Source organism: Hippocampus comes, unplaced genomic scaffold (assembly GCF_001891065.2).
Source record: "Hippocampus comes isolate QL1 unplaced genomic scaffold, H_comes_QL1_v1.1 scaffold5, whole genome shotgun sequence".
NCBI classification, from domain to species: domain Eukaryota; kingdom Metazoa; phylum Chordata; class Actinopteri; order Syngnathiformes; family Syngnathidae; genus Hippocampus; species Hippocampus comes.
Genome location: NW_017805701.1, coordinates 400,559 through 428,536, shown reverse-complemented (window position 1 = coordinate 428,536; position 27,978 = coordinate 400,559). Strand labels below are relative to the sequence as shown.

At 43.4% G+C, this 27,978-nt stretch overlaps 6 protein-coding genes and 2 long non-coding RNA genes across 18 annotated transcripts in view; 3 read left to right on the top strand and 5 right to left on the bottom strand.

The window, feature by feature from the left end:
• Window positions 1-107: 107 nt before the first annotated feature.
• On the top strand, window positions 108-8,558 carry LOC109523512 (uncharacterized). Its single transcript, XR_002169778.1, has 2 exons — window positions 108-486; window positions 7,289-8,558. It is a non-coding gene; the product is annotated as an uncharacterized LOC109523512 (long non-coding RNA).
• LOC109523505 (12-(S)-hydroxy-5,8,10,14-eicosatetraenoic acid receptor-like) lies at window positions 1,393-6,399 on the bottom strand. Of its 2 annotated transcripts, none has more exons than XM_019882701.1 (3): window positions 4,769-6,399; window positions 3,548-4,112; window positions 1,393-2,095 (listed from the first exon to the last, which is right to left on the bottom strand). In XM_019882701.1, exons 2-3 carry the CDS (start codon window positions 4,088-4,090, stop codon window positions 1,631-1,633), a joined length of 1,008 nt encoding a protein of 335 aa, XP_019738260.1. In that variant the 5' UTR covers window positions 4,091-4,112; window positions 4,769-6,399; the 3' UTR covers window positions 1,393-1,630. The 2 variants fall into 2 exon arrangements, with proteins under 2 accessions (XP_019738260.1, XP_019738259.1); XM_019882700.1 differs by having other exon boundaries at window positions 3,548-4,116; window positions 4,771-6,399.
• A 491-nt stretch (window positions 8,559-9,049) lies between the features above and the next one.
• LOC109523511 (uncharacterized) lies at window positions 9,050-23,319 on the top strand. 2 transcript variants are annotated; one of them, XR_002169776.1, is made up of 7 exons: window positions 9,050-9,083; window positions 13,057-13,152; window positions 17,077-17,186; window positions 21,745-21,981; window positions 22,802-22,858; window positions 22,987-23,143; window positions 23,225-23,319. It is a non-coding gene; the product is annotated as an uncharacterized LOC109523511 (long non-coding RNA). The 2 variants fall into 2 exon arrangements; XR_002169777.1 differs by lacking the exon at window positions 13,057-13,152.
• LOC109523509 (gap junction Cx32.2 protein-like) lies at window positions 10,787-13,164 on the bottom strand. The gene is made up of 3 exons (XM_019882707.1): window positions 13,053-13,164; window positions 12,061-12,209; window positions 10,787-11,433 (listed from the first exon to the last, which is right to left on the bottom strand). Exons 2-3 carry the CDS (start codon window positions 12,187-12,189, stop codon window positions 10,825-10,827), a joined length of 738 nt encoding a protein of 245 aa, XP_019738266.1. The 5' UTR covers window positions 12,190-12,209; window positions 13,053-13,164; the 3' UTR covers window positions 10,787-10,824.
• On the bottom strand, window positions 14,624-16,824 carry LOC109523508 (gap junction Cx32.2 protein-like). Of its 2 annotated transcripts, none has more exons than XM_019882704.1 (2): window positions 16,725-16,824; window positions 14,624-16,273 (listed from the first exon to the last, which is right to left on the bottom strand). In XM_019882704.1, the coding sequence occupies exon 2, from the start codon at window positions 16,234-16,236 to the stop codon at window positions 15,367-15,369; it is 870 nt and encodes a 289-aa protein (XP_019738263.1). In that variant the 5' UTR covers window positions 16,237-16,273; window positions 16,725-16,824; the 3' UTR covers window positions 14,624-15,366. The 2 variants fall into 2 exon arrangements, with proteins under 2 accessions (XP_019738263.1, XP_019738264.1); XM_019882705.1 differs by having other exon boundaries at window positions 14,624-16,263; window positions 16,729-16,802.
• gja11 (gap junction protein, alpha 11) lies at window positions 17,581-21,827 on the bottom strand. Its single transcript, XM_019882703.1, has 5 exons — window positions 21,755-21,827; window positions 20,265-20,418; window positions 19,540-19,725; window positions 19,154-19,255; window positions 17,581-18,389 (listed from the first exon to the last, which is right to left on the bottom strand). The coding sequence occupies exons 2-5, from the start codon at window positions 20,391-20,393 to the stop codon at window positions 17,886-17,888; spliced, it is 921 nt and encodes a 306-aa protein (XP_019738262.1). The 5' UTR covers window positions 20,394-20,418; window positions 21,755-21,827; the 3' UTR covers window positions 17,581-17,885.
• hsdl1 (hydroxysteroid dehydrogenase like 1) lies at window positions 22,954-25,774 on the bottom strand. The gene is made up of 5 exons (XM_019882702.1): window positions 25,323-25,774; window positions 24,218-24,663; window positions 23,996-24,079; window positions 23,518-23,655; window positions 22,954-23,426 (listed from the first exon to the last, which is right to left on the bottom strand). The coding sequence occupies exons 1-5, from the start codon at window positions 25,540-25,542 to the stop codon at window positions 23,361-23,363; spliced, it is 954 nt and encodes a 317-aa protein (XP_019738261.1). The 5' UTR covers window positions 25,543-25,774; the 3' UTR covers window positions 22,954-23,360.
• tbc1d32 (TBC1 domain family, member 32) overlaps window positions 25,368-27,978 on the top strand; it is a 32,235-nt gene continuing 29,624 nt past the window's right edge. For 6 of the 8 annotated variants that reach the window (XR_002169774.1, XR_002169775.1, XR_002169773.1 and 3 more), the window contains exons 1-5: window positions 25,368-25,479; window positions 26,785-26,932; window positions 27,018-27,182; window positions 27,254-27,410; window positions 27,607-27,678. Coding sequence is in view for 4 of the 8 variants with exons in the window: in XM_019882698.1 (XP_019738257.1) it covers window positions 26,787-26,932; window positions 27,018-27,182; window positions 27,254-27,410; window positions 27,607-27,678 (540 nt within the window). In the remaining 4 variants the exon portion in view is untranslated. Of the gene's footprint in view, window positions 25,480-26,010; window positions 26,131-26,784; window positions 26,933-27,017; window positions 27,183-27,253; window positions 27,411-27,606; window positions 27,679-27,978 lie in introns of those variants that run through there. The other 2 variants (XM_019882695.1, XM_019882696.1) reach the window with 2 other exon arrangements.

Sequence of the window (27,978 nt, the reverse complement as noted above, 5' to 3'; positions counted from 1 at the left end):
GATGCACTTGGAAGAACAAAGTGCTCATTTTAAGTTTGGTATTTTTTGCAATTCTTGCAAAAAAATATTGTGTTTTTCAATTAAATAATGATATGATGCATTTGGACAAAAGTAGATCTTTATTTCCGGCCAGGCATTTATTGGAGTGGATCCCACACTTGCGGTACATGACTGGCGTTGACTGGAAATGCTTTTCCACTTTTTCCATCCAAATGTAGTGAGGTGTTATCGATGACACACACACGCACACACACACACACACACACACACACACACACACACACACTCACACACACAGTTATTGCAACATATTGTAAAGGTTGACAAAACCACTGACGTACAATTGAATCACAGTGAGCTTACCCTGTCTGTCATCTATTTTTAGGCGAACGGACGCACACAGACACTCTCCACCTGGTTGACATCATCGGATGCATCATGTGACCATTCCTGGGATGACATCATCAAGGCGATGACATATTCCAGGTAATGACTGCTTTGTGTCACGGTTTCCACTGCTTCCCCCCATGGTAGGAAATATACCGGCGTATTGTTAATGTAGGTCCGCAAATGTTTTATATATATATATGTGTGTGTGTGTATGTATGTTTTTTTTTTTAATGTGGGTGACATCCCTGCCAGTAGTTTTTAATACATCAGCCTTGTAGGACGTCAAGAGGTTAGGATCTGACATTTTTCATTCCCTTCTGGGTGAAACCTGACCTCCGTTTACCCCTAAAGGAAATCAGTGATGACAAAATGACGTGAATAATAGTCGTCATCTTCCTGTTAGGACCTTCAGCTACTGCGCAACACATGGTGTGACATCATGTGGGGTTGTTAATTATTTCATCAGGCTCGTCGAAGGACATTTCTGCGTTGTCCTGACCAAAATGGACACTTTCATTTAGGTACACCTTCTGTTGATATCAAATGTATATATTAAAAAATAAATAAATAAATCACGTGTCTCTATATTCAATCATGATTCCAAATTTGAAGTAGGGCTGTTTTGAGATTATTCCTCAGGAAAAAACAAACAAACCCCTTTTAAAAGAAATTCTCGATACTGCTTACACAGTTCGCTTTGTGGAATGTTCTAAATCACTATTACACAGAATAAGTTGTTTATTTGAGGCCAAGTGTTTACATTGTATGTTTTTTTTTATATAGTGGACTGGAGCATGACTTTCAGGAAAAGTTAATACTGGAAAAAATATGCTACAAAAAACAGTTTCAAAAAACATTTGACACCAGGAGAAATCAACCAAATCTGGAGAGTATTTAAAAAAAAATAAGGAAAATTATTTTTAAAATCATTGCCATTCGCTTTTATAGAAGCAAAAAGGGGAAAAAATTATTACAATTAAAACTCAGATTTTTTTTTTTTTTAAATACAGTGTGCCCCAAAGGCCACCGGAGACAGGAAATATGTCACTTGTTGCCCAAGAACATGTTTTCATTCAGTCAGTCAATAATTGGTTTTTGAAAACCAAGACAAATGTCTCCCCCTTTAAATCCAGAATGTCAAACCTCTCATCCTTCCCGCTGAACGTCAACGTACAGTTTTACGAATGAAGTCCACATCGTGGCCAGAGTTCAAAGCAGACGCCCTACTGGTCGGCGTCCCTCAGATGACGTTGTTGCGTTTGGGGTTGGGCGTGGTGTTCCCCGTGGAGCTGTCCATTGGCAGCGGCCCATCCTTCAGCAAGAAGGGGAAATAAGTGGACAGGTAGAGCGCCTTGAACTTGGTGCTGCTCAAGCAGTAGACGAGCGGGTCCAGCAGACAGTCCAAGTAGGACAGCACCATGAGGCCGTCGAAGGCCACGGTGGCTTTGTCCTGGTACGATTCGTGCCACTCCTGCACGCGGGCCACCAGCAGCACCGCCCGCGCGATGGTACACGGCAGGAAGCAGAGCGAGAAGACCACCATGACGGTGGTGACGAGGAAGACGGCCCGCCTCAGCTTGGTCCTGTCGCCCACCGTCTTCTTGCGCAGGCGGTTGACGATGTGCACGGTGCAGTAGACCAGGATGACGAAGGGGATGACGATTTGCGTGAAGAAGACCGCCTCTCGTAAGCTGTCCACCACATCCTGACACACGGAAAAAAATGACGAGAGTCGACCGTGAGGACCCAATTTCCAAGCAACAGTACAACTTTAAATGGAACATTAACCCATTCGCTTCTCCTCCACGTCGAGAGGAGCCAGATGAGGTGGCTCGGGCATCTGATTCGGAAACCTGCTGGACGCCTCCCTGGTGAGGTGTTGCGGGCATGTCCCACCGGGAGGAGGCCCCGGGGACGACCCAGGACACGCTGGAGAGACTATGTCTCCCAGTTGGCCTGCGAACGCCTCGGGATTCCCCGGGAAGAGCTGGAAGAAGTGGCTGGGGAGAGGGAAGTCTGGGCTTCCCTGCTAAAGCTGTTGCCCCCGCGACTCGACCCCGATTAAGCAGTAGAAAATGGATGGATGGATTTAATTTAGCTGTTTTAATTTTAGCAATTTTTTTTTTCTTTAATGCCATCGCATGTGGGAAAGGAGAGCCACCGTCACGATGCACTTTTTTATAGAGGGGAATCAAATTCAATTCACAGTCTGGAAGGAACAAACTTTGAGGTCACCAAGCAGGTTTGAATTAAATCTCATTCACTCCCAAAGACATATTTATACGTCTTTTCACCCTTCATAGATTCAATCCCCAGGTACTTATTGATTTATTTTATTTATTCTTCACATTTTTAAGTGAGGTTAAAAAAGGGTCTGAAAATGGCCGGCACTCTTCACGGAAAGAGGATGTTACAAAATGGATTTAAATGTTCCACAAACCTAACTTTCACTTATGTGATGCGAGTTTCAGTGGACCCAACATACAGCGTGTGTTTTTCTAAATATTGGAATCAGTTTGGACTCACGTCCGTTTTGTTGTAAGCACTGAAACGATTTAGTCGAATGTACGTTTATACTCAAGGGCAATTTAGAGACTTCTATCTCCTCCGCGTATTTGTTATAAATATTCAAGATGGTTCGCTCGCCGACTTGAAGCCAACTTACGTTTTCTTTGTGTAAACACAGAAAGCGATTTCGAGCCATCAGTGGATGCATGTTTTTTTTTTTTTTTTTTTTTTGGAATGTGGCAGGAAGCCAGAGTAGCAGCCGAAATCCCATGTAAAATCTTCTACCCTCGGGGCCACAGTGCTAACCACTGAGCTAACCGTTTTATTTATAGCCTGGCACTACACGTCAAGTATGGAGCCCGATGAGCTGCTTTTATAAACAAGCTTAGACTGAACGGTCCAAAGCCCGCTGCAGTCTTCCGCCGCGATATTGCCGTTCATCTCTCGCGGATTTTTTAACCCTTTCGGGCACAGCGGTGACTACTGTGGACAGCTTACCGTGTTCTCAGGTTATCAGGTGCATGGAAAGGGTTAATACAACAGAGAGCACTCGTTGAGATTGAAATCACCCCACTGAATGTGAAAAAAAAATGCCCGTGGTCTCTCTGCATTGCAACTTTTCACCTCTAGACCCGGGGGTTCCTCGTACCTTGATCAGGGTGTCCTCCTGGTTTCCGTCGCTCTTGTGGCTATTGCAGCAATCAAAGTTCTTGAGCATGGTGGGGATGGTGAGGGGTAGGAGCAGCAGCCAGATGAAAATGGAGATGTGCGGCGACTTCTTGAGAGCCTTGAGCAGGTTCTTGCGTCCCGGGTGCACCACGTTGAAGTAGCGGTCGATGGACGTGACAGTGAGGAAGGCGATGCTGGCGCCGCGGTTGAGGAAGAGCATGAAGAGCATGGCTTTGCACACGGCGTCGTTGCTGTTCCGCCGCTCTCCCTGGATATAGTTGTACGCCTTGATGGGCAGGCTGAAAAGCAGCAGCATGTCGGCCAGCACCAGGTTGAACAGGAAGACGTTGTTGGTGTTGGACTTCCAGAACTTCAACTTGAAGATGAAGAGGTGCAGGATTGACATGTTGAGAGGCAAGGCCAGCATGACGATGATGATCATGACGGCGGCGTAGAATTTGTAGAGCCCCTTGTGCGTGGCTTCGCAGTCCTCGATGAGCTGGTAGATGGAGCCGTTTGCCATGTGGGGAGCGGAGGAATCTTCTCTGGAATCAGAGAATCATCTTTATGGACCGTGTCCATGAGAAATTTCTCTCATTCGAGGTACCTTGACTCTTAAGTGCCTAATCAATTTGATGGCCAAAAATGGATTCGATGTAAGCTAAATGAAGTTATGAGCTTGGTCATGGAACGAATTGAATCAAAAGTCAAGGGATCAGAATATCGCAAAAGATGCAGGACTTGGACTACGACATACTGGATAGGATTTAGGAGATACGGTCAAAGCAGAGTCAAGGCCAGGGGCTGGGAACTCCGGTTCCTCGAGAGCCCGCCTGTTTTACAGCTCTCTCGAATCCAAAACACTTGATTCAATTGATCATGATCGTTTCAAGCTTCGACAGAGCTTGCCGATGAGCTGATCGTTTGAATCAGGTGTGTTGAAGTAGAGAGAGTCCAAAACAGGCACGCTATGGCTCTCGAGGCACCGGAGTTCCCTACCCCTGGCATAGGCAGTCATCGGCAATACAAATGCGCTCAAGAGTGCGGCGATTCTGATCAACAATCGATCGAATGATGCAGAGTGATCGAAAAATGCGCAAAATGGCAAAAGGGAGTCAACAATTTCAGAAGTTAGGAGCACCGAGATAGGAGCTGTTGCAATGTCTGCTGGTTTTGCTGTGATTTTTTGCATAGTGCCTACCTGGGGGAAAGGAGCTGGTAAAGATGGCGTCCGGGGTTCAGCCGGGTCCAAGAGTTTTTTTTTTTTTATTCCTGGCGGTTTTGCAAGTCCTCGAGCGGGTAGAAGCGTCCCGACGATATCGACTGAACGGCCAACCCGCAAAAGTCAAAACGCAAATCCCTGTCAAAGCCCCAGAATCCCGTCCAACTGGTTCCTTCAGTGGAATGCACGCCAAAGCTCCAAGTCAGTTATCTAGCGAGAGGGGTTCCTGGCGGAAGCAGGGTCCCGGCTGGCCAAGCGGGGGCAGAGGCGAGGGGAGGAGTGTGGGGGGGGTCCTACTTGTTGTGCTTCTGTTCACGCCAACGAGCTTCCAGCTCTTGAAGTGAATCACAGCGGGAGAGTCGCGCAACTGGTTTCCGCGCTCCCGTCGAGGCTCCTCCTTATAGCCCCGGGAGGTGAGTCACCGAGGGCCCCAGCATGTACGGCCTACAGTTGGACAGCTCGACGTCAGCACGGCCATGCCTACGGACGTCCATGTCGATGTGTTTCTGGACGTGCCTGACAGGCAGTCGCAGGCATCCTGCAATCTCTTGGCACCAAGTGTGAGAACTATCTTCGGAGTTATTCCGAGGGCTGCTTTGTTCGATCCCACAAGCTTGCATGTAGCTGAGATATTTTCTCAAGAGTGACAGCTTCCCAGTGCACCCACCAATCGCCGCCTCTCTGGATTTGGCAATGATAGCTCAGCTCACGCTTGACCTCTGATGACCCAATCCGACAGTTGTGTCAACACTCAAGACCATTTCGCGTTTTCCAACCTACACTAGTTTCTCATGAGTGACCAGTTTCCAGTGTCTGAGCGTCGCTTACTGTGCAGTCGCTGCCACAGTGGGATTTTGCTTCGGATGCTCGGGGAATTAATGGTGGAGCTGGTGATTTATGTCAATGCCAATGTGGACGGAGAAGCTGCAAAGGAATGTGGCGTTCCTCAGGGAAGCGCAGGCGGAGGTAGTGGGATAGGTTCCCGCATGCCTCCTGACTCGACGAGTCTGGACAGCTCCCTTCCATGGCAAACTTTCTCCCGTCAGACCGAGAAAAAGATGCTGACGTTCAATTCCAGGATTGGATGATAAAAACTGAAAACAAAAACAGATTTTTTTTTTTCCTTAATCCTTTCAGGGACAGTGGCTAGTACAGTGGACAGCTTATCAGGTTTCCAGGTTATTATTTAGCATGAAAGGGTTAAAATGGTTGACATGTCCAGCCCGATGTGGTTCCCGTCTCCAAAGATCCTGTTAGCGTCCGTCATGCTTTTTTTTATTTCCCGTCCAATTCATTATCCGAGCAGGTTATCCTCACAAGGGTTGCGAATGCGCTGGAGCCTCTCCCGGCTGTCTTCTGGCAGTCGGCGCAGCACACCCTGAACTAGTTTCCTTTTTAGTTTTATGTTTACTTTGGAGCTGACTTTTGAACCCCTTCTCCTCAGACAACACTTTATTTGCCCACAATGTCACTTGGAGGCGGATCAAGGCGCGGCAGGATTCTTGTAAAACGCAACGGTCTGCGAAAGTGACAAACGGCTTTGAGGCGCTTTTATAGACTATAAAAATTTGTTGTAGTGACATTTGATTGGTCGGCGTTTGCCGGAAACAAACGTTTTGGTTGCAACTTCTTAATTGACTTAAAAAAAATATTGTGGCAAGATTTTCTTTTCTCGCTCCATATTTGAATGAATAAAGTCTTTCTTTTTGACCCTCAAACGGCAAACGTCATCGGTGGTTGCGACTCAGCTGAGTCTGCATGAAGTTAATCCTTCGGCCACGTCACCTACTCCCAATATGATTCGGCTCCACCGGTGACAAAATGATGACGCGGCGGTACTGTTTTTGGTCATGGAGCCTGGAACGAGCTGCTACTGAGGAAAGATTACACTTGTTGATTTGATCTGACTCCCTTTTTGTCATCCAAGCGAGACTGTTGTTGTCTCCCAGTTGTCTGTTCTCTCTTAAATCTTTCATTCCTTTGCCTTGCCCCGCCTTGTTTTGCCCCGAGACATCGTTGATTATTATGCTGACATGAAAGCCAACTTAAACGCCTGTCAGACATGACGCACAAAGGTATTTAAACTCCAAATCATTGGCTGATAGCTTCATTATTTTTCCCCCCCCCCCCCCCCTTTTTTTTTTTTTTTGTGACACAGACATATTCAGACAACTGATTGACTTGAAATTTAGGCCATAAATGTAAACGGTACATTTTAACGCGAATAATGCAGACCAAATCCGAATATAAAACCTTGCTGACGCATACTTGTTGTCATTGCGTCTTAATTAGCATATGAGGGAATCGAGAGGGATTTCATTCACACACTGTAACGTTCTGTCAGACATGCAGAGAGTCACTGTGACACTCAACTTGACTCGCTACTATGACCATATTCGTCACCCGAGTCCTTTCAGCAGTCGCGCGCACGTCTCCAATGCGTGTTTTGAGAACTCAGGAAGTTGATTTCAGTTTTTTTTCTTTTTCTTTTTTTTTTAGGGCAGTGGGCGGAAGGATGAAACCGCAACACACTGGACTGACACCATGGCACACCCGTACCAGGAAGTGAAATAAAAAGGTAAAAGAGAAGTTCAGCTCTATATGTACAAATATGCACAATGGTGTATACCCATCCACCCATTCTCAGAACTGTTAATCCTCGCGAGTGGAGTTGCGCTTCACACATGTCGGAGGAGCACTGGACCATAAACAGTCTTGTCTTTGGACAGCCGTATTGTTAATAAATAACCTTCATTGTTACAGCCCTGTGGCAATATTTGGGAACAAAAATGTACCATTTCAAAACCATTTTCCTCATGGCAAATCTTTGAAATGTAATTCATTTGGTTCCAGGTTTTGAAATGTTGACATCCGGACATCTTTAGGCAAAGTTTGAGCAGATGTAACTTTTCTAACTATCATGTTATAATACAGCTGAAGTCAAGTCAAAGTAATCAACCTCTGAAGACATTTCACTGATGTTATATTAGGGACTGCAACATCTGTTAGCAGTTAGCATGTGCCTTTGCTTAACCTAATGTCTTTAGCCTCACTTCACGTTTGAATTTTTTTTTTTTTTAACTCGCTTAGAAATTACCGGTAGTAACTGTCACTCGTGTAAAATTTAGCCACAGTTTAACGAAGAAAAACTAGCCACCCTTTGAAAATTGAAGCTCAATCACATTGACATTTAGATATTAGAGAGGGAAAACTAAAGTCCATGCTGCACTGTATTTGTTTCTGGAGTAGCTAGTGACGAGAGCAAATGTGAGTAACGTTTCCTGACGCTTACCCAATATTGTATGGTTTTTTTTTTTTTTTTTGGTACACTTCAGTCAGAAGGGTTCGGAAAAAAAGAATATGTCTACAAATAATGTCATGTTTTACTAGCTGTTTGCGACCCACTTTTGGGGTTGCGTCAAACTTGTCGAGGATCAGTTTTACTTCATCCAAAATGCAAAGAACTTGCAAATGTAACATTCAAAACATTTTTTGTTTCCACCAGGATGTTTGGTTTGGTCATTAAATGGCATCACAGATTACAAATACAGTATGTTTAAACGGGCTTTATGAGGCAATTATTCAACATGTGCACACAAACACTACAGAAAACTATTTACGTTTTTTTTCCCCCCTTAGCAGACGAGTCGTTGCCTGCGTGTTCTGATATCACAGTGCCTTGCCTGAGTGAAAGTATGTCTCAAGCTTGAAATAGATATCCACGAACGTTGGATGACAAGTGCAGACACATTGATGTTTTTCTTGAGTGTAAAGAAAGACAAATCTGCGCCAACTCCTCTGCCTGAAAGTTCACAAAGGAGTCAATGACCTGAGCCGATGTGACAATTGTGACTTTGAGTAGAGTTATGCCGCCCTCTTGTGGTTTCCTGCAAAATCGTTTTTTAAAAGAATATCTTCCGCAGATGACTCTTGAGCATGTTTAGGGTCAAAGATGAATTGTGGATCCAGACGCAGCTGGATGCCAAATAAATAAATAAAACGATCGTGTATAGATTTGTGTTGTTGCTTGTGACTTGCAGGTTCTTGGGCAATGCCCTGGCACCAGCAAAGGAACCATGATCAGATCACGGAGGATCAGTGACCCCGCCTTGAGCAGCCTGCGAGTTGTTGTTATTAGTATTATTTTTTTTTTTTCACCAATCTCATCGACTCCAGCACAGTCAATGAATAACCAATGCTGTGGTTTTTTTAAAATTATTATATGAGAGTGTGTGGCACCCAAAGCTTTTGTGGTAGTGTCACGGAGGATCAGTGACCCCGCCTTGAGCAGCCTGTGAGTTGTTGTTATTCCTAATATTTTTTTTTCATCTACTCCAGCACAGTCAGTGAATAACCAATGCTGTGTTTTTTTTAAAAATATTATTCTATAAGAGCGTGTGTGGCACCCAAAGCTTTTGAGGTAGTTAACCACACAAACAATCACACAAGAATCTTGTCAAACAAGTACACTATCCCAACTACCCCTAGACACACTGCGCTATACAACGCAATACATTAAAAAATACCCCAAAACAAAACCAAAAAAAGGCCACTGCTAGAGGGCAGAATTAAACATGGGAAATTTGGTACATTTTCACAAATTCATTGATTTAAAAAATATCAGAAATATATATATTTTAAATTCCTGAAACTATTCCTGACTCACACAAGGTGGCGCTGTGACTTAAGGGTGTCCCCTGCTTACCGACAGCTGGGACAGGCTCCAGCAAGCCACTGCAACCCTTGTGAGGATAAGAGGATTAGAAAATGGATGGATGGATGTAGAGTCTTCACAAGCGTACTGTAAATGTAAATATTAAGAGCTGGATTTTAAATGAGGAGGCGGGAACGTCCTCTGCTGGTGACGGCACTGTTAGCAATATAAGGACAAAAAGGGAACAATGAGAATACATAATTTCATTTTTGAGGTTGTTTATAATATCTGTGTTATGAAAACAAACTGGACCAAAAAAACTATAAACAGCAAAACAAAAAAATTGACCACATTAGTGTCGTAAAATCCAAGGCTAAATACTTAGGTCTCGAAACATTCGTTGTTGTTGTTTGCAATGAGCATTATTTCTTAAAATCACAAACGAGAAGCGCAAATTCAAACACAAAATAGAATCTGATCCACGATCAAAATATCGACGCCTTTCCAAAAGCCAGACGGCCGCTTTTACGCACACCACCATGGATATAAAAAAACAGGATGCGACCAGCAAACATGAATTGAACTCTCAACGGAGATGTTTGTAACACTGATCAAAAACACTTTACATTTTCAGCCGTTTATTAATAGATACAAACAGACAAATTCACACCCAAATAGAAAATGAAAGCACTCACGAGGAGCATGAGCATCTGTGTGTGTGTGTTACCTTCATCTTAAATGCACGTTATAAAAACTGCGTATTTATTCATACTTTCTTTTATTATCTTTTTATATACAATACAGTGCTATTTACAAAAAAAAAAAAAAAGGTAATTTTGGGGTCCAGGAGCAGAATAATGTCATCTAAATTCATTTAATTGGGTAACATTAAATTAACCCTTTCAGGGACAGCGGTTACTACAGTGGACACATTATCATTTTATCAGGTTACAGGGTGCATGAAAGGGTTAAAGCCAGTTTTCGAAAGCGTTACTGAAGTAGATTTGCATAGTATGGCCGGGCACAAATGATAAAGCCACTGATTTGAAAAAAATAGAATGGAGGGTATTGCTTGTGTTGAAAAATACATTGAATGAGTACCTTGAAAAAAAAGGCATATTAAATCGTAATCGCAATATGGGGGGACAAAACTGCATTTAGATTATTTTTCTAAATTGTTCAGCCCTAAAAGTGAGTGACAAATCGGTTCATAAGACAAGGTACCACTTATTTTGAAGTCACCCTTGTGACGCTATTTTACCCCTTTCAGGGACAGCGGTTATTGCAGTGTACATGTTATCAGGTTACAGGGTGCATAAAAGGGTTAAAGTTTTTTTTTTCTCGGATTTCTCTTCTGCCGGCCGCTATTTTGTCCAGTCGCTCACGCTCTGACGAATTCGCTGCCGTTCATTGGCCCCCGCAGGGCTCCGCCGGCTATTTTGGCTCTTCTCCGGGCGTTCCTCGAGCACGCCAGGTAGAAGATCTCCACTACATTGAGCAGCACCGATACACAGGACATGATCAGCATGAAGATGATAAAGATGGTCTTCTCGGTGGGTCGTGACATAAAGCACTCCACCGTGAACGGACAGGGCGCTCGCGTGCACACAATTTGGGCCTCCATGACAAAACCGTACAGGTAGTACTGGCCCACGATGAAGGCCATCTCCAGGATAATACGGAAGACGATGGACGTCATGTAGTTCCCCAAAAGGTTGCCTTTGATCTTCACGTGGCCTTTGTCATCCGAGTACTTGGGAAGTTTTAGCATGGAGGAGTTGTTTTTGCTCTGTTGCTCACGTAGTTTGTTCTCCTTATGGATCACGTGCATGACGTGGCCCAGGTAGATCAGAGTGGGCGTGGACACGATGATGATCTGAAGGACCCAGAAGCGGATGTGCGAGATGGGGAAGGCGTGGTCATAGCACACGTTCTTGCAGCCTGGCTGGTTGGTGTTACAGATCATTTTCGACTGCTCGTCTCCCCACACCTGGAACGGATCGTCATTGTCATTTAGTTACAGGTACAGTGCCAAAACTTCCACTCCCGTCCTCCAAATAGTGGTTGTGCACATGAAGGAACTAACAAACGCACAAACATTAGACATACAGAATGAGAACAACAGGGGCCCCAAAATTGAACCCTGTGGAACACCATACGACAACGAGGCAGAGCAGGACTCGGAGCAGCGAAGGCTCTCTCAACTTTAAGTAAAAGAACTAAACACAGAGCAGGATAATGGTGCAGCTCTAATTGAAACACTGTAAAATTTTGCTTTTTTCCCCCCCTTCCCAACAGTCTTTAGATCCAGATCAAATTTTGTCCTCAAAGAATTGAGGCAACTGGACTTTGTATGTTTCACCTTAAATTTACTCTTTATTGGATCAAACCCAGAAAACACCCTAAGACAAAATCTATTTCACCCTATCGATAAAATCCCGAGGAGCTAATTCAGAAAATTTGACAGTTCAGGCAGCTGTTGCATAGGCGCATGGTACAATATCGGCAAGCATCAAGTCTACAAAGAAAGGATTTTTAATGTTTGGGGGTAGCTTGTCTGTGTCGTCAGTACTAGTGCTCTATGCTGGAGTGATGTAGAAGAAGAAGTGGTGTAGACCTTCTCAACCCCGGCTCCCAGGACCATGATTCTGAAGATGAAGAGTACGCTGAGCCACACTTTCCCGATGACGGTGGAGTGCGACTGCACTTTATCCAACAGCTTTGCCAAAAATCCCCACTCGCCCATCTTCGACCTTATTCACCACACTTTAAACACAAAAACAACATTACGGCATTCAATGGCAAAATCTCACATTTCAATGGCACTCCCCACCAACTCCAAGCTTTTTGTTAGTTTCATGTTACTGAGTGAAACAGGCATCAGTGGCAGTTGTTAGTTTTTTGGGTGTGACATCAAATTTAGCTGCAATGCACAGGTCACGGGCAATGGACAAAAAAAAAAAAAAAAAAAAAAAAAAAAAATCAAATATTTAACATTTGTCAAGTAAGTATCTGTGCTTCAAATATATGGAAAGTTTGCCGTTCGTAAATATGAGCCAAAAATGTCAGCTTCAAAACAAAAAGGCAGAATTAATGTGTTTTATTTCTAACTTGACACATTTTGAGATTTTTTTTTTTTTTTTTTTGGTACATCCACTGATGGATCGATATGTCTACCAAATTTTACATAGCGTCTTTTGAATTTAAAAAAAATAATAATCATGAATAAAATATCAAGGTAAGCCAATTTTCGAACATTTACCGAAGTAGATTATTTAAAAAATTAAGATTACAATAACCAGAAAACCTGTGACCCAAACATGATACAAATTGTGTAATTTATGATTTTAAACATAGTCGTGGTCGTAATAGTAGTAGAACTGAACATAATTCATTGAACATAAAAAAACATTTCTACATAGTATGAATATATATATATATATATTTAAGTACAACCCTTAACCCTTCTTTCCGTATTTAGCACTTTTTGTTATTTACGTTTTGAACTCCGCTGGAATGTTTCAGCATTGGTCAGTGTGCGCTTAGGAAAGAAAAATAGTCAGAAAAGTTTATTATGATTGGCTTATTAAATGAAAGGAAATTGCTTACCTAGGATTGGACGAGTGACTCGTGCTGCTCCCCGGCTGTGCTGTGCAACTACTGAACACTGATCGCAAAAAAGCCAAGGAGAAAAAAAAGCAAAGCAAAGGTGAGATGCTTTTGCTGATTTTAACTTGGGCTCAGGTTGCACAAGTGTGTATGCGCGTGTGTGTGTGTGTGTGTGTGTGTGTGTGTGTGTGTGTGTGTGTGTGGGGCTGGTCACGTTGCCATGTTGCAAGAGGGGAAAAAGGGCACACAGACTTTTAGGCTGGCAAAAGACAAGATTATGTTGGTTAATAATTGCTTTTTGCGTTAAAAGTCCAACTTTGTTGTGTTTACTCGTTATCGTCGTCACATGTTGCACACCCACCAAAATATTCTCTTTATGGTTTGAAATGTGACGTAACTGCAGATAGAGTATCCTCCTGGAATTTACGGGCTGCGTTGCAACGCCGTCAGCAATCGTTGTTCGATAAGTCCAAAATAAACTTGTCAATCAATTGAAGTCGTTCAAATGCTGGGCTAGGAAATATTTCCTGGATTCATTGCTACTTAAAAAAAAAATGTCTTTACCTCCATTTAGACAAAAAAAATGTAAGAAAAATCATAACAATATCATGCTACAAATAATCGTCCTGAAATGTCATGCTACTATGGACTGAAAACAATATACGATATGTAATGTAATTGTTCTGAAAAAGATACAAATAAATTCAAAATACAATTGCTCCTAATATGAATGACTGTCACAAGCACTTAAAAAAAAATAGATGTCACAAATACATACGTTTGACTCAACCTAAGTGGCGACCCCGTACGGCACTGGTGTCAAAGTCAAGGCCCAGGGGCCAGATCTGGCCCGCCACATCATTTTATGTGGCCCATGAAAGCAAATCAAGCATGCCAAGTTTCCATGATTCTTGCTAAAGTCTGAACCAAAATTTCAAATTGTCATATGTAATACCATAATAACAGTCATTATTCTTTATTTCTGATTTTAAAACTAGTTATTCGTCAATTCGTTGTGCGCTGTGTATGTAATATGGGGAGGGGATTCAACATTTATATGGTTTCCCAAAATTCATAACGGCCCTACAAGGGAACCCGTAACTACAATGTGGCCCGCGACAATAATGAGTTTGACACCCCTACTGTACGGGATGAGCGGTGTCGAAAATGACACCACGTGAAATAAAGTTGTTGAAAATATGCATTACATAGCAGAATTTGCCCTTTCATGCACAAATAATGACAACCTGATAAGCTGTCCACTGTAGTAATCGCCATGCCCAAAAGGGTTCATACAAATAAATGTCGAGAAAACTGAATTACGTTGATGCAACTTAATGCATCCATATGAGTCGAGTCAAATCGATGATAATCGTAGCTAATTCATAACCTCAGTAATACATATAAATATGGCACTATATTATATACTTCTGATATTCTATTGATCCTGATGATCATCATCATCATTTATCATGTAGTGGTGGTCCCTTCTTCAGGAAACCATTTTCTTGGTTAAATATATGAATTTTTAAAAAATCGTTTTATTGTTCACTCAATAATAAATTCAGCAAACAGTTTTTGTATCAAACTTTAATCATTTTTCTAAAAACATACAAGGCGTGCACCACTTGGAACAAAAAATGAATAGAAACAAGCACTATCCAGGATCATAATCATGATCGTTATTATTTTGTATATTTTCACGCATGAAACAATAACTTAGAATCAAAAAAATCATAACAAAGAATGGACATACATACAGTGACATTATGGCACTTGATTTTTACATTTTTGAGAAAGGGGGGAAGAATCACAAAATAAATTCCATCAAAGTCAAGTGAAGTTACCTGCTAGCATGCTAACACGCTAACAGCCCTTGCCGCCACCCTGAGAAGTGTGACGCGGCTGTGCTAACCACAAGCCTCCTGTGCCGTCAAATCTCGTCGCAGTCATCATTCTCATCATCCCGCCCATTTCGAAACGGTCACTTTCAAACTTAAATACAAAATCAATTCCATAAAAGCAAAGCTAAGTTTCATGCTAACATGCGTTGATCTTCAGCAGCCGCTGGTTCTTCCGAACCGAGTCCAGACTCCCTCCCAGACTCTGGCTTAGGCCATTATCATTATTCCATCGACTGTATTTAGCACATAAGTTACACAGACTCAAAAACCATCGAGTAAAGAATGAACCTCAATGCAACAACAATCGTGCTGCACTTGATTTGTACATTTGGACAAAGAAAGCTACACATAATGAATACCATCAAAAGCAAAACCAAGATCCTTGCTGGCATGCTAACATGCTAAGAGTCCTAGTGGTTGCCCAGCATCTGCTTTTCCTCCTTGGCTCCATCCAGACTCCCCCCAAGACTCTGACTGATCTCCATCTCCAAGTCCAGGTTCTTCTTATTCTGGATCAGGGCATCGTTGACCGTAGGCCACCTTGGATTCGTAAGCCCTGCTGGGTTCTCAACAGAGTTGATTGCAAACATCCCTCTGGATCGGGACCTGGCCTTGCATCGGTTGCACAGCAGGTAGAAGACCTCGGTCACGTTGAGCAGGAGGGACACGCACGCCACGGCCAGCATGAAGATGATGAAGATGGTTTTCTCGGTGGGCCGCGACATGTAGCACTCGACGGTGAACGGGCACGGTTTCTTGGAGCAGGGGAACATGGGGACCATGATGAAACCGTACAGATAATACTGACCCACGATGAAGGCGGCCTCGATGATGATCTTGAAAATCAGCTGGGTCAGGTAGCTCCCCAGGAGGTTCCCCTTGATGGTCACGTTGCCCTTGTCGTCGGTGTACTTGGGCGACTTGAGGCGGCGCGGACCGCCGGGGCTGGCCAGCTTTTCGCGCATTTTTTTCTCCTGGTGGATGACGTGCATGGCGTGGCCCAGGTAGACCAGCGTAGGCGTAGACACGAAGATGATCTGGAGGACCCAGAAGCGGATGTGCGAGATGGGGAAGGTCCAGTCGTAGCAGACGTTCTCGCAACCGGGCTGCTTGGTGTTGCAGATGAAGTCGGACTGCTCGTCGCCCCACACACTGTTGGCGCCGGTGCTCAGGACCATGATCCGGAACAGGAACAGAACCGTCATCCAGATCTTTCCAACGACAGTGGAGTGCGACTGGACCTTGTCCAGCAGGGTTGACAAGAAATCCCAGTCTCCCATTTTTGAGGATGACGTTCAGTTGGTATTCTGGAACCAAACAACATCGCTAATTGAACAAGAATGAACTTTTTTTTTTTTTTAACACAATAGCATTCGTATTACATGTTCTGTCAATCATGTTGTTGTAGCCGGAGCTGTTGTGAAAGCGCCATATAAATAAAGCTGTATCGTTGAACTTGGAAGTCAAATTTTTTTTTTCATGTTAGCATTTAAAATGACCTTGAATTTCGTTTTTTATCAGAGAAAAAAAAATAAGAATACATTTCCACACGTTTGCGGTTGCCCACCTCCCACCGCAGAGCGCGTGTGAAAGGAGCGAGAGCAGCTGTGTGAAGTTCGCAAAATCAAGATGAAAACACAAACCGACATCAGTGAATTCAAAAGTGACACAAGGCCCCAAACGGCGGGAAATCACTCTCACAAGGAAAAATCCCCACCAAAAAAATTTAATAAGAATAAATCACTTTATGGAAATTGGTGCTGTCATCTTACCTGACGAGCGCGTTTTAGTGGACTGGCTGAAGCTGCGGCCGAGTGCTGACTGAGCTGAACCTTGGAGTTGGGCTGGAGTGTGAGGGGGGTGAAGTACAAATTTCTCAGCGTGGTACTCGAGTATTTTTCTGTGCTCAAAATGGGTATTGTAAGTGCTGACAGACAAAATGTAATATTACTTTTGTACTGAAGTACACTGCAGGGTCTGTGATTCTTTTTCACTGCTTCTTCAATCAAGAAATTGAGCGAGTACTTCTACTTTTACCAGAGGACTGTACATATACCTGTGTGTACATATTTATGTATTTTTTAATTTACACTGTTTGTATTACTTCTACTCAAATACAGGGTACTCCGCGATGATTGGTTGAATGGTGAAACAGGCACCCCGCCTTGTTCTGACACTTTGGACTGCCAGTGAAAGTGGAGGGGGTGGGCCCCGCTGTAATGATTGACAGGTAACAGCACAGCCCCACCAGCAACAATCTAATCGCTGTCGGCACATGCTCACACACACACACACACACACACACACACACACACACACACACACACACAAAACATTTCTACATATTGCGCAAATGCGTCGAAACAAATATATTTGTGACTGCGAAAGAATATGAAATTCAACTTATTGTGCAAATGCTAAAACGTGCATTAGCAGATAAGCTAATTGCTAAATTAAACCCCCCCCCCAATGTCATTTTGCAGAATGCTCGGAGAGGAACATTCAAAAAAATTGAGAGATGAGCATTGACACCAAGTAGTGGAAAAAAATGATATTTTAATGAAAAAAAAAATTGGAAACGCTAGCAGAATGCTAAACAGTGTTCAAAATATTTGCCACTGAAATGAATTGAATCAGAAACTTTATTGAGAAAACAGAAGCAAATCAGCACAATGCCAAACATCAAAGCCAAATGATTTTGTCAATGATTACAGCTGTTCAATTTTTTTTTTCCAAGAAAATGCTTTTATACCCACACTTTACCCACTGTTATCAATATCAAACCTTGAAAAAACATGGGTGTCGGACCCTTCGGGGGGTGCGGGTTTTTCAATACTTTTGGCAGTGAAAATAGTTGGACACCCGCACTTTTTTGCTTGAAAATGAAATGGTACAAAGCCCCCCACACTTTGGCACAGGGACACCTTGCTCAGATATGCACTTCCCCCGTGTTGCCCAGCAACCCTTTCCCCGCCATCTCATTGGCCGCATTGACCCCAAACTTGCGTCCCTGCATCTCTAGCTCAGCGTTGATTCCGTTCTGCGTGACGGCGTCTTCTCTCAGCGTGTAAGCCTTTCTCTGAGACGCGGGTGGCGCCGGTGTGACGGGCGTGACGGGCGTGACTGTGTAGTCGCGCCGCCGGGCGGCGCACTCCCTGGCCGCCTTGACGCACAAGTAGAGCAGCTCGGCCACGCTCAAGGCCAGCGAAAGCAACGCGGCACCCAGCATGAACCAAATGATCATGGTCTTCTCGGTAGGTCGGGACAGGAAGCAGTCCACCTGGTGGGGGCACGGTGAGCGCGAGCACACGTAGCGGGCGTCCAGCGTCAAACCGTAGAGGAAGTACTGGCCCACCACGAACACGATCTCCAGGGCGATTTTGGCCAGCAGGTGGAGGACATAGGCACGAAGGAGGCGTCCCCGGATGCTTACCTAAGAAAGATGGAAGGATATTAGGAGTGCGCATCTCAATTCCATCTCCATATATGCGATATGACTCAATAATGGTACATTTTCAAGTGAAATGATTTGATTCGGTGGGATACAGTGGGAGTCCGATCCGATTCTGTTTGATATGATTCAATGACAGGACATTTAAAATGTAGCTATTTGTTTGGGTTTGGTTAAATAAAAAACAGTTGTCCGATTCAAATGGCTTTTCGTTACGTCCCTGATTGATACCGTACATCTACACAGTAGATATGATAAATTGTTACAAGAGGTACGATATCAATACAGGAAATGTTTAGATCAAAACAGTAGATCTGTATGGTAGATATGATAAATTGATACAAGACATAAGATGAATCCATAGAGGAAATATGAAAAATCTATACGGGAGATACGATAAATCGATACAATCAATAGCTGGATAAATCCATGAATAATCATGGCCAAAGATGTACATGATAAAATCAACCCACATCATCCCTTTCTGTAGGCATAAAAAGCAGGATTACAGTGGATCACGTTCAATCAATTTCAACAAAAACTAGGCCGTGCTGAAATAATTCTTGCTTGATTATTCTTTCAAATTGACACCGTTTAAACTAAATAGTGTCAACAGTTATGTGAATAACTTTGTTGCCACCATCCAGCCAGCGCTCATCATAGCAGAAATTTTTGCTCGCAAGTCAAAGCAGAAAATTGGCCAAATAACTTCTCCTAATTCTGTACAGTATTTGTAAATTACGCACCTTTCCGCTGCTCTTGATGTACTTTGGCATTTTGAAGCTCCTCTGAAGGAACAACAAAGCCTGGTCGTCAAGCTCCGCGTGCTTCCGCATACGCTCCTTCAACTGCGAACACGGGGAAACCATGCTAAGACATTTTACTCCTTATCGTGCCAATGCTTAGACAAAAATAAATGCACTGAGGGCCCTCCAAATCAAATTTTCTTTTAAAACAGAGAAAGCTGACAGAAAAATATCCATGCTAATGGCTGTGAACAAAATCCATTGTACTGAAGCTGTTTGCTCTTAGCCAATTTGTGTTTTATTTAATTTAAAGCTATTAATATTGGTGATTATAAACATTTAATGGGGGCGGGCTGTCAATTACTCAGTTTTTCACAATACTCTACCTTCTTCTCGACGTGAATGACGTGGAGGACATAGCCCAGGTAGAGCAGCTTGGGTGTTGCCACGGCGATGATCTGCAGGGCCCAAAAGCGCACATGCGAAATGGGGAAGGCGTGGTCGTAGCACACGTTCTCGCAGCCAGGCTGTCGCGTGTTGCACACAAAGTCCGACTGCTCGTCGCCCCACACCTGCAACCCGGGACACACCCCTCCGCCATTTTAATTAACATCTACTAGGTGTTAGCGAGACAGAAGTCAGATTTGTATAAGTCAGTCGTAAGTCTTCGTTGAAGTCGAGTCAAACGGGTTCAGTAAGTCGGAAGTCAAGTCACACCATTGCCAGTCCTGACAGTTACACACACATCCTACAAAATCTGAGAGATGAACGTTTTGTGCTAATGCTAATTCTTGTCAGAAGCTAAAAGCTATTCAATGTCAAAACATTTTTAGGTACAGTATAGTTTGAATGCTGGTAATCAAGCATTCATGCTAATTATTAGCATGAATGCCAAAAATATCTTTTGTACTTATTGGCAAATATTGAATTATTATTTGATATAATGGCGACAAAAAACATTAATGCTCATGGCTATATAAAAAAAAAAAAAAAAATCTAATTTCTGAGAATGCTGCGAGACTAACATTTGTGCTAAAGGTTCGAATAAAACTTATTTATAACTTAGACTACAACATTAAACGTGTAGCAAGTCCATTTCGAGTGAGCTGACCCTGTCGGCGCCCGTGCTCAGGACCAGGATGCGGAAGACGAAGAGAACCGTGAGCCAGACTTTTCCGATGATGGTGGAGTGCGACTGCACTTTGTCCAGCAGGCGGCCCAAGAGATTCCATTCGCCCATTTCCGCACAATGCTTGTCACGCTCCCTAAATCGGGAAACAAGATGACAACTTGTCCTTCCTTGAGTGCAGTGGTCCTCGACCACCAGGCCGTGGACCGATATGTTACAAGCAAAATGTTCCAATCACATTTTTAAGCAAAACAAACGTGAAAAATAGAAATATGTCATCTAGAATGTTAAATAGACATCAAATGTATGTCCATTTTACGTCAAAATGTGCTGGCGGAGCTTCAAATATGAACGAATAGATGTCACATTTGCGTTGAATGTACAGCATGTTTGGCAAAAAAATATAAACGTACGTCAAATGTACGCCAAATTTACATCATTATTTGTAACATCAGAATTCATTATATTAATACAATATTGGTACAAAAAACGTCACAACTAAAAGTCTGGCTAGCAAACAAAGTAAGTGAGCAGAATTTTCATGGATCTTTTTTTTTTTTTTTTGCTCGCCGTTTGCCAGATCCGGTGGCGCACTGCCTCATTTGCCCCCCAAATGCAAAATTTCCACTTGTATGATTCCTCCGGCCACTCCACCCCCCACACCAAGGTCTTCTTATGATAGATTTTGTTTATTACAAAGGTTACATAGGTCCCAGTTGCATTTTGTAGCCATGTTAGTGACAGCAGCACGGGTCTTCGAAGGTCACAGAAAGAAAAACTAGTCTGATTGCAGTCACAGCTGGTGAGTGTGTGTAAATCTACCCTTGAAACACAAAACCCTCTCAACACAAACACACACACACACACACACACACACACACACACACACACACACACACACACACACACACACACAACTCACTTTATCTGTTCGTAAGCCAGAACTTAACCTTGGATGATTGCAAGTGACGGACACACACGCGCACACACACACACACACACACACACACACACACACACACACACACACACACACACACACACAGAGAGACACACAAAATCCCATCGAGTCAAGTTATACCATTACATTAGTATCACTATTAAGTTTTGGTTACCTTACTTTCTTTAAAAAATGTTTCACAGATATCTAAATTCAACAAAATCACAAACTTTAATGTTAAAGTGGAATTAATTTCGCTTATTTTTATTTTATTTTTTTGCAAACATCCTTGAGTTCACTGAAAGATGCGATTAAAATCTAAGCTATTATGATTATTGGCGCCACGAGTGGGTTGAAATATTAGGAACAGTTCACATGATGATACAGTTGCACAAACGTCAACAGTCTCAATGAAAAGAATGTAAAGAATCTTCACACGGCGGAATTTTCGCATCTAGCGCTTGTATTTGTTGATTTGCATCAAAGTATTTAGATTGTGTACCTAATGAAGTGTCCGTGTAGGTGAACATACCGACGATAGAGAAGATGAGGAACGCCGGCCGCTCGTTGGGAGACAGTGAGCGTGTGGTCGTCCCGTCGTTTTGTTCCGGTGCTGACTTATCAGGAGGGTTCCGTCCTACGCATCACAATAAACCTTCGAACAGCAGAAGCCTGGAAGCTTCTGGAAGCAGGCCTACGGCGCCGTGTTTGGTCTGCCTAAACTGGCCCTGATGCAAGCGGACTGTTATATCAATGCCTGTGAGTATTGTTGTATGCTGTGTCTGTATGTGTTGCCGCTCTGTGTGTGGTAAGGTAGCAGTTGTTTGAAGCTTTAAAACTGCTGTGACATTGATGCTGATCTCCATAAGCCTGTGGAGATGGCATTTCACAATATTTGTTAGCATTAAGCTTGCAGACTCCTTTTACAGATGAAATGTTGTTGTTTAAATATTATTCCTCTTTGTTCCATGCCCCTGATCCTGACATAGAATACATTCCCTATTGAAATGAACAGAAATGCGACTAGTCCGTTCCAACCTAAAAAAACAAAAAAAAACAACCAAAATGTTTGGAATGTGTTTTGAATCAAACTAGCAATCTATGTTGTACTTTATAAAAACCAATACCATCACAAATAAATCAGAAAATACATGTTTCTCTCTAATTGTGCTATCCGAGACATGGCCACCGGGTGGTACTATAACAAGTTCTACCCAGCTACTTTTAGTGACTCCGTAATCTCTCGTAATGCTGTTTGTCATTTTTTGCAGAGGATAAAGAAGATATGCCTGTGAGGCATTTTTATATTCTCCGTCCACATCTCTAGGTTGCTGCACCGTTTTTGTTCAAATAGCTGTTCCTTGAAGCATTATAACGGCGCCGTACGGATGCTATTTGTTAGCCTGTCTAATGCTTTTCCCTTTGTGTTAGCATGAAGTTAGCGGACTTGAAGGGCAAGTTGTGTGGCACCACTGCATATACAAACAACCTGTCACGGCTAAGTCTTCAATGAAAGCCAAGTTTTCAAAGTTCTGACTCTTGTTTTCCTCAAAGTGACCTTTGTCTCATTTCTCGACAGTATAGGAGGAAGAACAGGGTGCTTCGTATTACTTTTCTGACCATGGTTCGTAAAAGGGTAAGTCGTTTTGCTTCAGCTTGGGTTCATCCAAACACTTGTTGAATCTCATTTCACTTTGTGACAGATCCAAAAGTCAGAATAAAGAACCAATCTTATTTGAAGTACCTTTATGCATTTATTTTGAGGGCCAAGTCAGCACAAATAGTCCAAGGAGGCGGTAACAGCGAGTCCTGGACAAGCTCCAGTTGCTGGCACGGTCACCGTGTACGGGCCAGCTAGTGGAAATGATTCACGAGAAATTCCACCAAGAGCCAAAAAGCAGCTCGAAAAGGAAAAATATTGGTCCATATAACACCAAGGGTGGGAAAACTTTAGTGCTCATTTGATGCAGAAAAGTGACAGTATTTTTTGCGGCAACTCCAGGCTACTGGAGTGTGTAGGATGGAAAGGTTTGGCCGCCCCTGTTTGACCATGAGAGGCTACAACACAACTTTACCACCTCATATGTTCTTCTCTACACGTCTGAAGGACGAACGATACAATTTATGACGAGCCACTTTTAACCAATGAACACCCGCCAGCCCAAAACCCAAGTCGACTCCGGGATGCATCTCATCAATCCGTACTGGGGAGAAAGGAAACATACTTCATCAATTTATAGATCACAAATAATCCATAAAGCACGTGTTTGTGTGAAAGAGATGCTGGGTGCCCACCAGCAGCGTGTGTGGCCAATAGCCGGTGGTCCGGTTGGACACGCCTAGTGTGGAGATGGCGTGGCGGACATAAACCTGTGGCGTGGGCGCCAACCAGCCTTCAGTGGACGACGCCGGGCGCTGACTACTGGAGGCCACCTGGGCGTTAAACACCATATTTATATTTTCATTCCAGTTATAAAATTATAATTATTTTCATTGATTGTCAATTTGCCAATGAAATACAGGCAAAATTTGATCTTTTATTGCTATTTTCCTTGATGGTTTTTATCCCGGTGCTTACATAATTGCTCAGAATAAAAAGAATAAATACATTTCAACCAAGAATTATAGGAGGAAAAAAAAACCCCTCAATAACCGTCCCCCAAAAGGATTTGGATCAAAACAACCTAAAAAAAACAAAACAACCTGAGTGGGTGTTCTCCATTACAGGTTGTGCTTTCTTGTACTTTCATTGACATTTTTGCATATGACAGACCTGGAATGGAAGCAGACTTTGAGCAAAGATTCCTCTTGCACTGTATTCAAGGTGGAGAGCTCTCGAGAACTGATCCAGGTAGCCCTGAAAAGCAAATATGAATGTAATACGATATTAACCCTTTCAGGGACAGCGGTTACGACAGTGCACAGTTTATCATTTTATGCGGTTATAGGGTGCATGAAAGGGTTAATATTATTTGTGATAAATGTTTGTTCTCACCGTGGCGGCACTGAGCATCACTCTCCCAGGTGTCGGCATGCAGCAGGGGGCGGACGAGATGTTGACCACGGCCCCTCGCCCGCGCTCCAGCATTCCCGGCAGCACCAAGCGGGTTAGCAACGTGGCGCCCACCACGTTATTGGCCGTCACCTCCATCAGCCTCTGCTCGGATATCTCCACCAGCTCCCGGGGTGACGTGCACGCCTCGTCCACGCAGTTGACCAGGAAACCCACATCTTTGCCCCTCAGGGCTTCCACAACAACCTTGCTGGCCGCCTTGTCCCAGCCCAGGTCGGCGTGGACCAGGATTGTTTCCACGCCGTGGCTCTGGGAGAGATTTGCGACAAAGTCGGCGATGTTGCAGCGCCCGTACGTGACAAAGATGATGCTGAGACCGTGCTGGGCCAGCTCCTCGGCGTAGGCCTGTGCCACAGGCTCCGATGCACCTGATGGGAGGCATATGGATTAGTGGCTGGAAAGTGGTGTTGATGGTGAGTTGTTGGAATGCGTTGTTTTTTGTATGACAGCGTCAGCCCTTTTATGGGTTTTTAATGATAGTGGAGACTACTGTATGTGTCTCTCGTTTTGGTGGACCTGACTGCTTCGTTTGATATGGTGGACCACAGTGTTCTGTTGGCTCGTTTGCAGCATCAGGTGGACATTAGTGGTTAGTTAGTGCTCTACAGCAGAGTGTTTTAGAACTATTTGGCAGACAGAGGTTTTGTGTTATCCCCGGTTGCTCTGAGTCTTGTCCTGCCACACTGTCATATGGTGTTCCACTGGGTTCAATTTTGGGGCCCCTGGTGTTCATTGTACTTGCTGCCCATTTCACTGCTATCCGGATGACAGTCAGTTCTATGTCCTTCTGAGCAAAAACTTTACTTTCTTATTAATGCCACTTTTGTCCTACCTGGAGAAAATCAAGGCCTGTATGACACAGAATTTATTTACTTTCAATGAAAAATTGTGTTTGGTTCTGTTCATGAAAATATTTTTTTTCAATTTTAATTTTGGGGTTTTCTTTTCAATCAAAATAATTAAAACAAAACAAAACAACAATCTATACTTTTACTGAAGTACTTTTCCCAGCGATGCTATTTCTTACCATACACGACAGCCCAGTCTCCATATGTTTGCCTCAGCTTCCTGCCGGGGATCATCCTGGGCAGGAAATGCACCCTGACCAGCACGCAGCAGTCCCTGAGCAGGATGACAGCCCTGCTGGCCGTGTACAGAGCGCCCACCACGGCGAGCGTTTCCAGGTATCCGCCGCACGACCGGGAAATTTCCCTGTACAGTAAATGGAAGCTGTCCACTGCCGCCATGCTTTCCCTCAAAAGTAATTCTAGCGATGCTGGCCTTCGAGTTAGTTTACGAACGCAACGTTGTGTTTGCCCGATGACATGTAAAATGAGAGGTCCGTCATGCTAATCAAATATTGCTACATAACATATTGATGCGAACGTGTTTGGAATGCAGTTTGACAGCCGATTTATCCAGCAGAGATTGTTGGCTTGAATGAACCCCGGAAGAAGGAGCAAAACAAAGAGTCACGTGATGTTGTGTCGGAAGCAGAAATGACGCATTCGATGTCTCCTCAGAAAATCCGTGCGTTGTCATTATGGCAACGTTTTTCTAATTTTTGCGACTATTTCAGACCAATATAAGACTGCATACCTTATGGTTGACATTTATTTGTTTTAGTTTAATTTCCAATTAAGGTCCACGAATCATACGCATTTCGCGCTTTCTTTGTAATCTGTTGCGTGAACGTTGCACGGTTTGTGATCCCACAATGCACCGCGGTTTGATGGCCGTTTCCATAGCGACGCAATGGCGCCTGGCTGATTGCGTTACTAATTTGAAGAGAACCTGTCAAAGGCACGCCAGGTGCGTTTCGACACGGCGAATTTGTAGGTTTGCTTATTTTTGTGGTGTCTTGTCGCTTACTTCTCTGCGGTGGAAAGTAACATTGAGCTAAGTTAGAATTTGTTCAACAGCAGCCTGGAAAGTAGGTGTAGCATTTATTCCAATACGAGAATGACCGTAGTTTACTAATTACCCCCCCCATTGCGAGTGTTTCTGTTATTCTGTGAGTGCGCCGTATTGTCTTATATTGAATATTACTGGTCAGTTATTATTAAATTCTAGTTAACATCTTGTGCCTCAATAGTAGCAGCAGTTGTTGTCAACTAGTGCACAGTTTTACCCCACAAGGAACATGTATAAATCTATATTAGAATGCAAAAATGTCATACAGTTGTGGGCAACAAAATCTTTATAGTCGTCGTGCTAGTGCACTGAATCGTCTTACTAGTGAGGACAAAAAGTGTTCAAGTGCATGGACCTGGGTGTCCATGATGTCGAAAACATGCTCAGATAGACATGGAAGCATTTAGCTTTGATATACAGCTAATTTAAATAAATGAGACCAACGTATGGCTTGTACCTGCTACATTGGGTTTGAGGAGCTTTGCTATATCTATCAATCGTAGGTCCACCAGAAATTCGGCTTTTGCAAAGGTTAGAATCACTCAACGTGTCAGGGGAATTCTCATTTGCAACAGAGATGTCTTCCGAAGATGAGGAGCAGCTGGCATCTCTGCTCAAGCAGTTTTTGAGAAGCATCGACGAGCGACTTTCTGGCGCCCCAACGCCCCAAAGTGCAGAGGAAGTCCTTCTTCACCTGGAGGAGACCGACAAGAACTTCCACAAGTGAGCTCTTGAAAAGAGAAGTGGTTTTCTAGTAATGGATAGGATGGATGGATAATTTTGTAAAAATTACTTGTCTTTTCCCCAGCTATGAGTTTGTCCAGCACCTGCGCCAGCGTGTGGAGACCTCCCTAGGGTGCGTGGTGGACAAGGAGCTCGGGAAGTTGTCCCGTGAAGATGGACAACACACCGTTGACTCATGTCACGACGCCCTCATTCACACAGCGACCGGCCGCAGCCAAGCATCGGCGCAGTGAGTCCAACCCGGGCATACCGGCGCGTGTTTAGGAAAGTGCTAACATTGGCACGTTGCGTCATCATCAGGTACCAGGAGATGACACAGACCTTGAGAGCCACCGTGACTGCCGCTGCGGAGCGTTTACTCAGCAGCTTTGACGACGACCAGCTACGGAAGGAGGAGGAGATGCAGCACGGCCGCTACGCTGACGACTGCTCAGACAGTGGAGACTCCTTCAATCAGGTAATTTAAAAAAAAAAGACACATCCTTGTTTCAGCCTGTAGTAGAGGACATTTTACCATGATGTCGCACGTGCTTGTAAAATCTCTATATATTGTAAAGTGTATTATTATTATTATTATTATTATTATTATCATTATTATTATCAGGGTCCAAGTTGGGCATTAACAAGATTTATTATTCCATCCATTTCTCCAGTGCTACACCTTCATTCGACAGGAGCAGCTGCAGGCTTTGGCTGAGAAACTAGATCCAAGTCAACCCAAAGAGGTGAAGATGCCCACAATTAAAAAAAAAAAAAAAAAAAAAAAGTCCGGCCTTCACAGAGACAAGAATGCTCACTTGATCTTTTTTATTCTGAAAATATCAAACCTCTGTCAGTTCAGTCTCTGTGGCCCATCTGTCCTTCACAGAAAGAAACACATAATGTTCCTCTTGAGCACAAGTTTGCCTACTCCTGTGATAGCCCCTCCTCTTTTAGCCATAAATGGCAATGCAAGAAGGCAAAAAATATTGACTTTAAATTTGCAATGGATTTATTTATTTTTAAAAATGTGTCTGTCATTTGTG

Excerpts from the sequence above, each read along its gene's own strand:
- LOC109523509 (XM_019882707.1), bottom strand. The coding sequence starts at position 12,189 with ATGGGCGAGTGGGGATTTTTGGCAAAGCTGTTGGATAAAGTGCAGTCG. Across the intron at positions 11,434-12,060 it reads TGGGAGCCGGGGTTGAGAAG|GTGTGGGGAGACGAGCAGTC; the intron begins GTCTACACCACT and ends GATCCGTTCCAG.
- LOC109523508 (XM_019882704.1), bottom strand. The coding sequence starts at position 16,236 with ATGGGAGACTGGGATTTCTTGTCAACCCTGCTGGACAAGGTCCAGTCG.
- hsdl1 (XM_019882702.1), bottom strand. The coding sequence starts at position 25,542 with ATGGCGGCAGTGGACAGCTTCCATTTACTGTACAGGGAAATTTCCCGG. Across the intron at positions 23,656-23,995 it reads AAAGTCTGCTTCCATTCCAG|GTGGCCTCCAGTAGTCAGCG; the intron begins GTCTGTCATATG and ends TTTAACGCCCAG. Across the intron at positions 23,427-23,517 it reads ATTGGCCACACACGCTGCTG|TACGGATTGATGAGATGCAT; the intron begins GTGGGCACCCAG and ends CTTTCTCCCCAG.
- LOC109523505 (XM_019882701.1), bottom strand. The coding sequence starts at position 4,090 with ATGGCAAACGGCTCCATCTACCAGCTCATCGAGGACTGCGAAGCCACG. Across the intron at positions 2,096-3,547 it reads AGGAGGACACCCTGATCAAG|GATGTGGTGGACAGCTTACG; the intron begins GTACGAGGAACC and ends TCCGTGTGTCAG.
- gja11 (XM_019882703.1), bottom strand. The coding sequence starts at position 20,393 with ATGGGCGAATGGAATCTCTTGGGCCGCCTGCTGGACAAAGTGCAGTCG. Across the intron at positions 19,726-20,264 it reads TGAGCACGGGCGCCGACAGG|GTGTGGGGCGACGAGCAGTC; the intron begins GTCAGCTCACTC and ends CCCGGGTTGCAG. Across the intron at positions 19,256-19,539 it reads TCATTCACGTCGAGAAGAAG|TTGAAGGAGCGTATGCGGAA; the intron begins GTAGAGTATTGT and ends CCGTGTTCGCAG.